At 34.6% G+C, this 15,555-nt stretch overlaps 1 protein-coding gene across 1 annotated transcript; it reads left to right on the top strand.

Moving 5' to 3' along the window:
- The first annotated feature begins 4,142 nt into the window (after positions 1-4,142).
- PRIMPOL (primase and DNA directed polymerase) lies at positions 4,143-15,292 on the top strand. The gene is made up of 11 exons (XM_063309682.1): positions 4,143-4,896; positions 6,126-6,264; positions 7,841-7,988; positions 8,434-8,718; positions 10,199-10,361; positions 10,866-10,963; positions 11,661-11,747; positions 11,832-11,940; positions 12,646-12,728; positions 12,840-12,886; positions 14,597-15,292. The coding sequence occupies exons 1-11, from the start codon at positions 4,790-4,792 to the stop codon at positions 14,864-14,866; spliced, it is 1,536 nt and encodes a 511-aa protein (XP_063165752.1). The 5' UTR covers positions 4,143-4,789; the 3' UTR covers positions 14,867-15,292.
- Positions 15,293-15,555: the final 263 nt, after the last annotated feature.

Here is a 15,555-nt window from a genome sequence, read left to right as displayed (position 1 = left end):
ATCATCTGCTACACTTCGTTTCATTTTAGGCAAATGCCCTCACTCCACTTGGCTACTATGCAGTGACCCCTCCCTTCCACTCACTGGTTGCTGTTTTCTGTGGTTATTTCTCTTGGTTCCCTAACCCTTTCTGAAGACCCTACACATGATGAACTTGTGGACCAGAGAAACACTGGGCTCTCTTCACACACAAATATAAAAACATAACAGAGTGAGTGGATAGATACGTACACTGTAGTTGTGAAAATAAACTTTTCTGTGCTATCATTTTAGTAATCATAAAATGTCAAGAACCACACTTACTTTAAATTTCCTGTAATCTGTGTTACCAACATGCAGGCACAGTCCTAAAGTAGCAGTTATAGCCTATGTATCTTTACTTACATTTATTCCTTCACAGGTATTTTTTATATTTTCTACTTTTTATTACTACAATATAAAAAAGAAAAATACTAAAAAAATGGGAAAAAAGCAGAAAACAACAAAAAACATATTACATATATTTAAAATCCAAGTTATAAGTGCATCATTCAATCTTCACCTCAGGAAATAATATTGACAAGAGGCATTTAAATTGCATTGTTAAAGAGCCAGTTCTTAATGCAAAGTGAAGACATATTGACAATCCAAGATTCTAAATCTGGAATCACACCCTCTTTCCAAGATTGAAGTACATATATGATTCCAAATGAATTATAGCCAATTGTTCCTTGTGACTTTCAAACAAAGAAAAAATTAGCTACAGAGTATGAGAACTGATCTAACTAATTTGGAAGACTTGTTACAACAATACTGTTGGTAGTATAAGAGCTTTTAAAGTGTTGTAGAATGTTTGATTGATTAAATGAGCTTTTTACTAAGCCTCAATAATACTGACATTTTGAGAAATGTAAAGTTAACTTTAGTAAGCAAAAGCTAGCAAAAAGGACATAGGTAGTATTTTTCTTTCTCTATTAGAGTAATAAACTATAATAATAAATAATCTACATGTGTCCATTTCTGTTTTTAATCTAATCTAATCTCACTTCATCATTAACTTGAAAAAATGCATTAAGGATAAGAAATTTCTATGGGTAAACATTCCATAACAGGCTGTTTGTAATAATAGCGTGTTAATCTAATATTTTATCTATTTTCATGCAGATATTTTTCTTTACTGTTGAAAAGTAAAAAGATTGAATGCTACTGATTACTGCGCAAGGAAACTGTCATGCATACCGGTAAGTTCATTGTTTGAAAGCCTGATAATGTTTTCATAAATAAGTTTGCTCACAGTAAATATTTTCTAAATAGTAAAAAGTCTTGCAATTAAGTTCTGATTTCTGTAATGTGTTTTGCTCTCCTGTCTCATATTCCATGAAAATCTGCTTGAAAGAGTGGAAAGTTAACTGGAAAGTTTTTTAAAACTCTCTCCACCTCCCCCCACTCCAATTTCATCTGCACATTTTTCTGCTGCATCCTAATCCCATTAGTGAAATAGCATTTTTGAACCCACCATGGGTGTATTTTCACATATACATTAAGAATGTACTTTGTGAACCTAGATGCTAAGCTAATGGAATGATAATATACACCAGCATAGGCAGGTTTTTTTTTTTCCAGTTGGAGGCTATTAGCTTTTTCTTATTTGTAATCAGATTTCAATACTTGGGTACAAAATTATTGTAAAAAGTAGCCAAAAGTATGTGCTATTAGTTAAATATGGTGGCTGCTAGACCATCTATTTATTTATTGGATTTGTACCTGCCACTATCAAAAGACTACACTTCACAGTTTAGTCATGGGAATGATACAGTAAAACATACATACTGTAGTACAAAATTAAAAATAATGGCAACAAAGTCCCATTCATAACATGTCAATAGTAGTATCTCAACCTTCAAAGGCTCTCAAAATAATTTAGCTTTTAATAGCTTACATGGAGGCCAATGAAATCTCCATGGGGAAACTATTCCATAACGCAGGTGTACCTACTGAATAATAGTGCCTGCATGCCTCAGCCTCCTTACTGCAACAGTTAAGAACCAGTACATTTCTTCACAGATGCAACAGGTCAGATTATGCTTGGCCCTGTTAACTTAGTATCGAGCTATATAGCACTTTCTATAAATGCACCAAGAAGTCAACAGAAAGCCATTGCAGGTCAAAAGCATAATGCTATTGCCAACATATGCTAGCCAGCATCTGGACCACTGCATTCTGGAATAGTAGCTTCTAAGTGGTCTTCAAAGACAGCTACTTGTTGAACACATTGTAGTGACCCATATGAATCACCATTTCATGGTCCTCCCACTCCAGGTAGGCCTGCAACTGGCATGACAATCAGAACCGCTGCTACTGCCTCCACCTATCTTGCAATAGCTCTGACTCCAGGACTCTTGCCACCTCACTGAGAGACCACATTGGGGCTGACAGAACTCCTTGATGTATGAACAGTAACTCTGTCCTGAATAGGGTTAGGGTGGTTTTGCCCTTCTGGTCCCTAATACCCCCAGATGCCAGGAGAAGCCATTGACATTATCTCCTGCATGGCCCAGGGTTGCAATGTATAGTTGCTGATAATACCATACCTGGTACAGATAAATGATCTATCAGCTTCATGTAAATGTTGAAAACCATGTGAAAGAAGACCAAACCCTGAGGAATTCCATACTGGAGCAACCACCAGGCCTATCTCTCCTCCCACTGCCCAACTGGAATCACACACTAAAAAAAGAGCAGAACCACTATAAAATAGTGCCTTCAATCCCCAACCCTTTCATATGGTACAGAAAGATACCACACTAAATGTTATAGAAGGCCACCAAAAGATTAAAAAACCCAGGAGGAACACACTACCCTCATCCAGCTTCCAAAAAAGGTCATCCATTAGAGCGACCAATGTTGTCTCATTCCATGTCCAGGCCTAAATCCTGACTGAAAAGGGTCCTAATAATCTGATTCCTCTAGTATGTTCTTTAGATGTGCTATAATCATAGCCTTAGTAACTTTCTCAAATAGGGAAGTTAGAGACACAAGGCTAGTTTCCAGGCACAGAAGGCTTTCAGCATCACCCTCTCCTGAAGCCAGGTATTGAGAATTTCCTAGATCCAGATCATTACACACCTCTCCTTCTCAAACAGCCAAGAGGGGATCCAGCCTATGAGTGACCAGAAACAGGCAAGAGAGCACCCTAGCAGAACACTTTAACAGAGAGAGGGGCTGCTTGGGAGCAATCGCTGTTTATTTCAATGGCTAATCACTCAACAGAACTCTGCAAGATCAGTGGGAAACTAGCCACTGGAATCCATTTTGATCCATAAGGTGCCTGGGGCAGACATCTTTATTGGCTCACTCATCCCACAGAGGGTAATTAACCTTTTTTGGCCCAGGAGACCTGGCAAAAGGTTGGTAGAAATGATCTCTATATCCAGATTACTAAATATCTACTCCAAGTCAAAAGCAAGTCCAATGTGTGGCTTCCTAAATCTGGAAGAGCGGATCTCAACCTAAAGATGTTTGGCCCATGGTTACCATGGAGGCCATGAGCTCTACCTGACCCAGCCTCTCACCCATAAAGGTTGACGTCACCCAACACCAACATAAGAGAGGATTCCAAATTCAGCCTAAGAATCAGGTCAAATAACTTGGATCTTTATCTTACGTAGGGATCCTGCCGGATTGCAGGAGGACCAGTGCAGCAGGAGGGTCCCTAACTTGCCCTTACAGCTCAACTTAAATACAGGCATTTGGGAAAATAAACATCCAACTTTCTTCCAACTCTTGGACTACATTGTGTAATATCTGTTGGTAAATTATCATGAAACTTCCTCACAATTTATACATTCATGTTTTGATAAATATAATTTTGTTATTGGATTGAATTGAGAATTTTTCTGGAAAGGTCTAAGTGTTTATTGTTAATTGCTTCAGGATCAACCAAGAGAAAGTGGGAAGAAAAACTGAAGAACATAGAAGAACTAGCATCTTGCTATAAACAGAGGCCTCTCTGCTTGTGTTACAAGCCAAAACTATCCAATCCATTGCAACCATCTTCAGTTTGGAAGTTATTCTATCGGCAAACTCATGCATTTAACTTTGCCAAGACTTGTAAAGAGGTACAGTAGTAATGAATAGGGCAGTGTCTTTGACAATAGGGTATCTTGTTAAGTTTAACAACTCTTATAGCATTTTGATAATTTAGAAATTAATTTCTTATTACTGAATTTTATTTATGAAATGCTTCGTATTCAAAATGCACAAAAACATAGATTTAGTCTGATTTTACTATACAAATCCCTGGATATTAAAAATATGAACTAGCTAATAAGCTTAGGAAACAGCTACATTTTAATTACATAATGAAAAAATTATAAAAATTAAAATCCACAAATCCAAGTTGCAACTGTTTCTTTTGAAAAAAGCCAGAAATTGTCAATAACAATTCGATAAATACCTCCTCTGATAGAAACAGGTGAATGCTGCTGACAGAATTGTGGTCAAATCAGCATCACTAAAAAATAAAGGAGGTATAATTATGCTTGCAGAAATTCTAAAATTACTACGATTATCTGGAAGAAGCATGGATATCTGTAATAAGCAGAAACATACTATACTGGAACATTTAGATACAACAATACACAGTAAATAATAAAAATTAAAAAATATATTTAATGAAAGGTTGGTTACACCTGACTTTCCTGTACTGTCAAACATAGCATGTTATAAGCCAAATATGACAGCAGAATTAGATTAAAAACTAGCTTTTGATATTATGACTTTGAGAAAAGTGTATATATGTATATAATTAATGTTATTTCAAAAGGATGTTCACGTATTTGCTTTGGAAAAGTGTGATGGAAATAATCAACGGCTGTATCTTGTGACAACTTATACAGAGTTTTGGTTTTACTACAGGTATGTACCTGAACATCGAGAATCGAATTCCTTATGTAGCCTATATTGATGCACATTCTGTTTAGCAAAGTTGATTCCAAAATAAATTTTTGTAGAATTGTAGCCCTTAGGATTTATGTGTTCATGTATTTTTCTTATTAATATGAGACATAATAATGATTTTTATCAGACTTTAAAAAAAATAAAACTTAAATTCAGACTAGCTATCTTTTTGTTGTGATGCTGATCACATCTATTTATTAAACTTCTTGCATTAAATCTCTAAACAGCTTCTTGAAGGATTTAAAGAGCACTGGGGAGATTCTTTTGCAAGGACAGTAGAAAATATGGACCTCTTTTAAATCTTCACTCCCAAGCACTTTGGCTTATGTAGTACTTTGCATTTGTGACACCTGTGGTTTTATGTTATGGTGGTCCTTTCAGAATGAGAAATGCATGTAATACACACTAAGGAGTCAACAAAGCCAGGATAAAACCAAATTTGATGTGATACACTAAATTAAAATTAAATTAATATAGTTAATGTGATTTCTTCCCATGCATTTAAAGATTTTCCCTTTCAGTCTCATCTGACAGTTTTTGAAGGGCCTCTGGAGAATATGTCTAAGGCTTAATTTGAATGGCTAGAGATCATGTGCTCTTGCTATAGTGACCCATGAATATATGCAGCTTACATTTGGCAGTTTCCTACCTGAAATGTGGTTTTCCACAGCTGTCAGATAGGAAACAAAAACAAATATGGTAGACTTAAAATATTGTATAAAATATCTTGTGTAATATTTCTGCAACATTAGTACAATTCTACATGCATGCACTGATTAGTAATCTTGTGATGGCCCTATATGTAGATCATAGAGTTCTACTATGTTTTAGTCAAAGCTGGCTGAGGAACTTCTAGATGCTATTGAATAGTGACTCTCACATCCTTCACCATTGTCTATATTACTTATTTTATTTTATTTATTTACGATCCTGCCTTTATTACTTTTATAAATAACTCAAGGCAGCCAACATACCTTTCTTCCTCCCATTTTCTCCACAACAGCAACCCTGTGAGGTGGTTGGGCTGAGAGAGAGTGACTGGTCCAAGGTCACCCAGCCAGCTTTCATGCCTAAGGCAACTGCTGGTAGTTGGGGGTATCATTAGTCACCAGTATTATACAGGTGACAAGTTGGAATAGTTGAGCTAATTAAAATGGCAGTAATATAATTTCTGGTGTTTAATGTAGCAAACATGAAACAAAACTGAAGCATTGCTATGAAGTCATCCCAGAAACAGCTGTTTGCAAACTTTACTTTGACTTGGAATTCTACAAACCAACAAATCAAGGAGCCAATGCAAAGCAGATGGTAGCAGATTTAATTAAGGTATTTTTTTTTTTAAAAAAGGAAAATTGTAATTAAAGATACTGTATAACAACAGATTACAATTGTAATGAGAGATTAATGACAGAATTACTAGCCAAGAGAGGCTGAAAAATTTCCTATAGTTCCCACAGGCAACTATTAGGTTTAAATCTGAAAACAAGTTTCAGTATGGCTTTAGAAAGCAATATTATTTATTTGGATAGAGGTGGTAAATGATATGAAGAATTAATTTAACTTATGACTAGGATATCTTCAATTTTCACATATGAAAATATTATAAATGTACCTGGGGAAGGGCATAGAATAAATTCAGAAGGAGGAATGAAAGTTAAAGTTCAGTAGTAAAACTGCATCAGTTTATGCACCTGAAACACACTACAAGTCTGCCTGAAGGTATGTTGTGTACACTGATGACATCCGAAAAGCACCTGACCAACTTTTTCTGGGGTCAGAAGCTAAGCAGGCTCAGGCAAGAATAATACATGGAAATACTAGAGTGGAAAGTTGAAAAAGCATTTTGGAAGGAAACAATGGTGAATAATTTCTATAATGTGCATGGGCCTGTCTATGAAGTCACCAGGAATTAAGCTTGATTTTAAGGAGACTTTACTCTTTATGATAATGTCAGAAATGGAACTTAAATATATGTTTTAATCTAAATCTAAGTGGAGACTGTGTACTGGGAGAAGAGATTACATGCTTTAACTTACCACATGCTGTGTGAAAAGTGAGACAGTAGGAATGATAACTGAAGTATTCTAATTGTAACTTGAGAAAACAGTTCAAAAGCATCTGGATTATGTAATAATTTTTTTTTTGTCAGTTAAAAGACAATCATCCTATTTTAAACTGCTAAAATCCAAAGGGCAGTGTATATGCATCCCATTCCCATGCCCTATTGTGTCTGTAGCGCATCTGCTTGTATAGTCAAAGTGAACTGCTGTGCAGGAAGCCCTATAGGTTGCTGTTCGAAGGGAAACAAATGGCAAATGCCTCCCCATAGATAGGTATGTATCAGGGACTTGAGTGGGTCTTCTCTAAATGTAATCTCTAGGCTACATGCATACCCCAGGACCATTTTATGGCCACCAGACCACATGTTCCCAGAAGACAGCCAAACTTTTCAGATTGTTTTTTCCAGTCTGCAGAGGAACTTTAAGAGGCAAAATGGATGCCTTAAGCCTTGTAGAAGCTTAAGGCAGCCATTACACTCTTAAAAATGCCTGAAACTCTAAAGCGTGGGACAATTTTTCCTATTTGGCATAGAATGGTAAAGGGGCAAAATGAGTACTTTAAGTCTCTTCAAGGATTAAATACCTATTTCACTCTTTAAATTCTCTTCCCAGTTTCAAAACTTGTTGTCCCACCTGTTCCTAGTAGATAGTGAAGCCACCAGCTACATTCTCAATGGTCCTCAGAGACCAATATTTTTTTAAAAAAATATGATCCTCAGTCATAAGGAAGTTGTGGATTGCTGCTGGTAGATAGAATTATTTGTTTTGCTCTTCTGCCTTTATATATGAAAATATATGTGTTCTCCTGAATGAAAAAATCATTGTGATTGTTTTTTTTTTAGTTTATATGTAGAAAACTAGATGAATACTATGCAATAAAATGTTCAGTTGAGAATATTTTGAAATTGGATTCCAGCACTGAAGAAAAATATAGCTGCCATTTAATATTTCTACTTGAAAATGCTGCATTTAAGAATAATATTCACATAGGTAAATATTCCTTATTTCAAATGCATGGAAAACTCTGATTTGCAAACATTTTAAAACAGTGGTCAGTTATATTTATTTATAGTTACTTCATGTTTTGTTGTTATTTTGTCTGTAACAGTTTTTGAGAGAGTGTTTAGTCATTAGTCATTGAGAAATAACAGAGAAAGAAATACGGACAGAGGATGAAAGGATTGAACCCTAGTATTTAATACCTAAATAAATAAACCTCACTGACAGATATCTTTGTCACATCAGACTGGAAGGTTTCAGACTATTGTCCAATGTTCCAATCCAATGCTTTCATAAACTTTATACTGTTCAGTTTTTATAATTACACGAACAATTATTCTTTGATTTTAAACATTTGCAACAGAAAATTACAGGTTTTTGTGGTGATTTTCCAAATGTCAATATACTGTTTTTCTCTATTCTGATTATTCTAAAGGTAACTTTTTAAGAACAATTTTGCAACCTGCTGTTCTTTTAACTAAGAATGAAAATACAATGGGTCCAGAAAAAATCAACTCTGTTTGTCAGTGTTACAAAGCTACCACTGATTTGCCTACATGTCTTGAAAACCATGGTTTAGCCAAGGATGCATCTCAGAACTGGAAGCTGAACCCTCAAAAAATATCAGAAAAAGGGACATCACAATGGAAAGAAAATCCAGATCTTCCTTTTGTAATAGTGAATGGTAAACAAGGAGAAAAGCAACTGTTTGTGGATCTTGGTAAATATAAAGCCAAATATTGTACTGATTGTCTAGGCCTTACGTGACATGCCAGAATTGTTTAACATTGGCAAATGTTTCTTTCCTCGAGACATGCAGCTTTGAAAACAGCAATCTGTGGCTTGTTTAGGGTTTACTATATAATACAAAATTAGCATGTTGGGGACAAATGAAAGAGCATCTTCCTGGTGCAGGGTTATTGATGGAGATGTTCTTAGCTATGAGGCTCCAACGTGCCTGATGACATTTTAAGACCTAAACAAGCCATGGAATAAACAAGGCATTCCAAAATCATATGAGTTGAAGAGCGATCAGGCATTCACCAGCTAGGAACATGCTTGGCTTGTGTTGTATGAATAGCTCCACTATTTTCAAATGTGACATTCACAGGAAAACAGCTGGCAGGTACATCTGGAAGTTTGAATCTAATATTTGGTTTCCTTTTTTCTCTTAGTCTGTGTAGAATAGGTTATGCACTCCAGGGAGTTTTTATATAGTTCTTAACTCAATCTTTTCAAAATGTTTTAAATACTTCTGTTTCAGAATCCCAGCACAAGTCTGAGTGTTACATAACATCTACACTGTAGGCTGATTCAATTCTTTCCAATGTATGATACTGAATCTTGTAAGGGTGCAATAGGAAGAATACCCATAGAGCTTCTGTCCTAAGGAGTATTTGGTATGTTCGCCTTGAGTTATTTATAAAAACAATAAAGGCGGGATATAAAATAAATAAATAAAATGTGCACCTACAAATACAGAAAAATTATAGATATTAAATATTTGATTTTCTGAAAAATTAATTTTTGTGCATATGTGAAATAAAATCAGATAATAGAGCAGAAATTAATTTTGGAATAATTATACAATGTTCACCATATTGTGCTTGCAGACATCCTTAAATTTGTATTTTGCTGCTATAACAACCTTGCATTTCCATTTAGGAATACTTATTAGAGATTTCAGAAAAAAGTAATGTCAATGTTTACTTAAGTGTTGCTTAAAATATGTTTTCCCCAAGTATTCCTAAAGAACACATGTCAAAAATTGAGAGGTTCAAAATTCAGAGTATAAATTCTGAGTCACAATAACTTGATTTATGTTTAACTAAAAAATCATTCTTCACAGTCATACTTCTTTTACATGGACTTTTTTTACAGTCTTGTACATGGAGACAAGAAAAAGGTTATCTTATAAGAAGCTATGCCACATGAATGAGAATCTTTGGATTCTGTGGTACTATGTTAAAAATAAAGACAATTCTAGTTTAACATTTGAACAAACACACATGTAGAGTTTGCCTTGTTTATTTTTTCTATATTTCTGTATTTAAAGGAATGTAATGATAAATTGAGGACTACAATTCAGTAGCATTAAACATACTTACGCAGACTGAAATCCGTAGGCTTAAAAAATGCTTGTTAAATTGGTTGAATCATGGATTCAAAAAAACATAGCTCATATTTTTTTCTTTCCTTAGGAGTTTATACAAAAAATAGAAACTTCCGATTATACAGGTCATCAAAAGCAGGACACACTGTTATTTTGAATATTGCAGAAGATAACAAGTTTGTTCCCAAACCTGTAAATAATTCTTGCATAGATGAACAGTATTTTTTATCCTCCTTGATCTGCAATGTAAGGTAGTAATTATTTCAAATTATTTTCCTAATTCTTTTTAATTATTACTGAAGTCGTTACTTCCTTTGTAGCAGCAGTGGATGCATTTCCTTTGTCAGTTGTTCTGTCTTTTGGGAATACCAGAAGCAATGATATTTGAGGCAACTATGTTACACAGAATCATAGTAGAGTTTAAGCGTGCTAACAGTTACTAGTTTGAGGGGGGACTGGGTTTTCTCAAATTTGGATCCTTGAAGCTAGAAAGCTGTGTCATAAAAGGAATAAAACCTAGTCCTGCTCTGCCTCTCCTCTATTTCAAGTTTGCATCTTGAAATTTTGTTAAGTTACCTACTGTCATTTTATATGGCATTTATATTGCAGTGAAAACACTCAGAATATTTTGCAGATTGAAAATAATAATGTTTTAAAATGTGTGAGTATAGAATGGAAAGTGAATATGAATACAGAAGTATGGCAGGGAAAATTACTGTGTACTATATGCTTATAATTCTTGCTGTTTTGATCAGATTTTCAGACTGCTTAAAAATTTTGACCTGTGACAACCAAGAGGACGTAACAGAAACATCTCAATATTTAGAAGGCAAAATATCTAGGAGCTATCTTGGTATTTCCATTACATTATTGTAAATTGAAATGTTGGTTCTAGTAATAACTGTATGGCACTGATCGTCATTTTTTACATTAGTATTGGACTATAACTACGTAAATGTAAGTTTGAAATTTAATTGTGCATCAGGAGTGCACTTTCATCAAAAAATTCTGTGCTGTAAAATATCTATTGGTTTAACATTTTGTAAGGTAATTGGTGAAAGAATATTGCAGATTGGGAAATGTGTTTTGCTTCTAAGCAAGACTAATGTTTTTGCATTTGTAATACTGATAATAAAACTAATTATGAAAAGCAGCTTAGAAATGACTTGTCTAATGCAGACTTGATTAGAGAAAGATCTGTGTTCACATTTATGAAACAAGAAATAATATACCAGCTAATAGAATGAGCTCAGGGAAGCTGGAAGTGTTTTAATATTTTTAAAATGCTTTTGTACCAAAAGACAAGGCGTATTGCTCCGAAATGCTAACCCATAATATGGATCAATAGTAAATGTGCCTGCCAATGCCTCATTCATATCCAGTGCCTTCCCCTCTGAGTTTGAAAGCCAGGTCATTCCTGCTACTCATGAGAAGAACTAGCAAGCATATTTTGATGTATAGTGCAAATGTGCCCCATTGAACCCTGAGTCCTAATACGATTTTTTAAAAATTTGCTGGGTAAGAATAAGATGTAAATTTTTCTTTTACAGATCCAATAGGAGGATGCCACTGCTCACCTTACCCAGAAATTGATAATTTTGTTCGTTCTTTAATCAACAAAGATAATGTTCAAGGAGGTAAAACAAAATTGTATCCAGGAGAAAGAAGTTTTCTAAAGATACTGATATTGTTTTCAAGAAATAGACTATCTTGTTTTTCAGGGATAAGAAGATGGAATTACTTTTCACTTGAACAGCTTATTGTATATGACATTTCCAACTATCGGTGGTGCAGAAATATTGGCAGAGCTCACAAAAGTAATAATATAATGTAGGTTTAATTTTTTTGGTTACTCTTAATATGTACTTAATATTTTGGTAAACCTAAATTATAACTATAATGATTTTCATGGTATATTGACTTTTGTAATATTTAGAATTTCCAAAGAAAGAATAGAGCAAGATTTGATGTGTATTGGAATACAGAGAATAAAACAGTTTGGTAATCATTTTTAGTCAGCATCAGTATAGTGCTGGGAATATTCTAAAGCTACGCGTGCTCTCTTTGTTCGTGTATATGTCTGTGCATGTGTGTGTATAGGTGCAGCCTGAATAGTCTTAGTTAATCCCATTTAATTCAGTAGTGCTTAATCTTATATGTATGATAGTCCTATTTTTCCCTAACAGTAACAGAAAAGGAGAAAATTAATTTCCTGGAATACAGACATCAAATAATAAGAGAGCCAGTTTGGTCTAGTGGTTAAGGTGCTGGGCTAGAACCCAGGAGGCTGTGAGTTCTAGTCCTGCCTTAGGCATGAAAGCTGTCTGGGTGACCTTGGGCCAGTCCCTCTCTCTCAGCCCAATCCACCTCACAGGGTTGCTGTTGTGGGGAAAATAGGAGGAGGAGGGAGTATTAGGTATGTTTGCTGCCTTGAGTTATTTATAAAAATAATAAAGGGATAAAAATAAAATAAATAACATTCTTATTTACTATTTAATATACTTTGTAACTATAAAATCATATCTATATTTTAAGGATTATAATAGATTTGAAAAATGAAAATTGGTATCAGAAATGTCATGACCCTGTTTGCAGAGCTGAAAACTTCAAGTCAGAATGTAAGTCTTTTATGTAATCTATCCCATTACCTATTTTAGGTAATTAATTATTACCTAAATTATTAATAATACATTATCACTAATATAAATTCACTTGTATACATTACATAGGTTTTCCATTACCAGCTGAAGTATGCTTGCCATTCCTTTTCAAAGAGGTATGTTTTTCTTTTTTAATACTAAAATTCTATAGTTGCAGCATAAAATAAGATACATGCTGAACCAAGAAGATAACTTTGAAGTAAGAACCGATATACGTAATACATTAGCAGAATGATGTTTCCTGGAATGCTGATATAGGCTGGGTTCACACACTAAACCATAACGTCATTTGGTTTCGGATTAGTGCAATGTATGAACCCCATCACTGCAGTTTGTAAGCCATGTTTATGGTCTAATACAATGTGTAAACCCAGACAGGGTATGCTTGGGAGGAAAAGGGAACTTTGTCTAAGCGAAGCATTCCTCCTTGAAGCATTAAAGCAGCCTTTTGAAGGCTTTCATGGCTGCTTTGAAGTCTGTTCTAGCCTATCAGCCTGCAAACGTGCACATACTGTACAGCTGCCTCCCTGGCAACTAACACACTGCACAAAGTCTCCTAATGCTTAGGCGGCTCCTAGTCCATAGTGAGTCAATGCAGAAACTTGTGATGAAATCCTGCAAAATAATTTGAGTAATGTTGGATGTTTCTGACCTTCTTTCTCACCAGTACTGTTTAATAGCTTTACTGTTTAATTGCTGACAAAGAAGGTACATCATTGTATCCATAAATCTCCCAGCAAATAAATATGTGGCTTCTGGTATTTTTGTTTATTCATTCAGAATAATTTAATTATAACAACCATAAAGCTTTACTAAATGTATTTTGTAATTATAAAGCAATATTTGGAAACCTTCCTATAGAAATATGTGCTACATCAGCTGAAACTTGTTGGGATTTGATTTCTAGTAATAGGCTGTCCAGAACTGTAAACGGGTGGGGTTCCAGCATGATTCTTCATAATTTGTTCAGTGTGCAGTTAAAAATGGATTTGTGCAAGGTTACCTCCATTAGAGCAGGGCAAAGTAAATAATATCAGTAACCTGGAATGGGAATGGTTGAGTAGAATATGGCTGTCTGATTTAAGAGATGTGGAAGACTGCATTTAACTCTTAAGCTGGAATTGTCCCTCTATATTCTGCTACTTTTGAGCAGCTTGCATACAGTTCTACTGAATCTGAAAAAATGCGCAGCAATTCTATGCGGAACAATATTCTAATGGAATCCACTTATCTCTAACAGTAACTGCATAATTATAGACAAAACCATAAACATAACCGGTTTGTTTCCTAGCACAAAATGTTGGTACTTACAGTACTTTGAGTTTCTGTTCTACAATGGATGGAGGTTATCCTATTATCAGATTTTGGTCCTCCCACTTGCTCTGATAGGGATATAATTCCTTTTTCAACATATCCCTGTGGGAACATATTAAGTAATACAAGCCAAAAAAAGGGTAACTGGGCACTCCAACCAAGAAAAAATTATAATAGTAAAATACACAGTGGCTACGAGCCAAATTCTACCTCTCTCAGTTCATCCAGCATCACGGTCCATCCTCTATAGCAATGTTTCTCAACCTTGGCAGCTTTAAGATGTGTGGACTTCACCTCCCAGAATTCCCCAGCCAGCATGCTTCCTTCCCATATTCCCCACCCCACCCCAAAAAATAGTAGATAAGCTGCCAGCTGTGTTCTGTTGATCAGAGCTAGATAGGACTGGAACTTTGGGGGACAGGTTCGGTAAATATGTAATTGGTATGCTAAGAAACAACCTCACCAGAAAAGTATAATCTAAAATAGTAAATTTTGATGTTTGCTCTTTAAAGGATGAAGATTATGTATATATCATCGATGAAAATAAGAACACTGAAGAAATAGCAAATACACTTGATGTTATAGGCTTATTGGATAGAAATCCTTTTACTTCATTGCAAGAAAATAGCAAGCTAAACAAGAAAACTTCAAATGTTGAATGGGATGATGAGCTTGACACCTGCCTTTTGGAAGCTTCTGAAGATGTAGAACTAGTTGAAGCTACTGATATTTTTCATACTTGGAGGAACTGCACAGTGGATGAAATACCTGATGAGCTCTGAGCAGGTGCTTTAAGTAACTATGAAAAGATGTAAAGGAATGTTAGAAAAATCTCGTGGATGACTTAAATATATCATTAGCCAGATACATTTGGCAGTACTGAAAACCTAGTCAAAAAAAGTAACTTGATATTTTCCTGAAACCACTCTGGTATTATCTATAAAATAAATTTTGAATGTTTACTATGGTTGATGAAGAATAAAGACAACTAGAGTTTAGAAGCACCTGGGTGTTAGAAAAGTGAATTCTAGGGTTTCAGAAATAAGGATTTTATTGAATTGCCAGAAGCCAGTTATAAAAATAGGATCCTTTTTAATTCTAAAAAAGGTTTAGCACAATAAAATACTCAAATTTTCATCACTTTAAACAAGGTTTCTCTAACCAGAACTAAAGTAGAATGTACTAGTTTGATATAACATATTATTCACACAATTTTAAAGAAGTGGTAAGATAAAATTGACAAAGTCCTATGTCCTATAATTTTTGCTTCACCTTTCTTCATTACATGAAGAGCTTCTATAAGTGTTTAATTAAAGTATACATTATTACTTGTTTTATTTTTCTAATTGTAATAAAATATTTTTTTCAGAAAGTGTAATGTGATTGGTAAATGGTAATGCAACTATGTAAACAGTAATGTGATATATTTAGAACAAGCAACTATTAGCCTGTTCTCTAAGTTTTTATTTCT

Source organism: Candoia aspera, chromosome 8 (assembly GCF_035149785.1).
Source record: "Candoia aspera isolate rCanAsp1 chromosome 8, rCanAsp1.hap2, whole genome shotgun sequence".
Classification (NCBI taxonomy): Eukaryota; Metazoa; Chordata; class Lepidosauria; order Squamata; family Boidae; genus Candoia; species Candoia aspera.
This window is presented reverse-complemented; position numbering and strand designations above follow the sequence as displayed.

Coding starts and splice junctions, on each gene's coding strand:
- PRIMPOL (XM_063309682.1), top strand. CDS start 4,790: ATGTTATTTCAAAAGGATGTTCACGTATTTGCTTTGGAAAAGTGTGAT. Junction 7,989..8,433: donor TAAGAATAATATTCACATAG/GTAAATATTCCT, acceptor ATTATTCTAAAG/GTAACTTTTTAAGAACAATT. Junction 12,729..12,839: donor TGAAAACTTCAAGTCAGAAT/GTAAGTCTTTTA, acceptor TACATTACATAG/GTTTTCCATTACCAGCTGAA.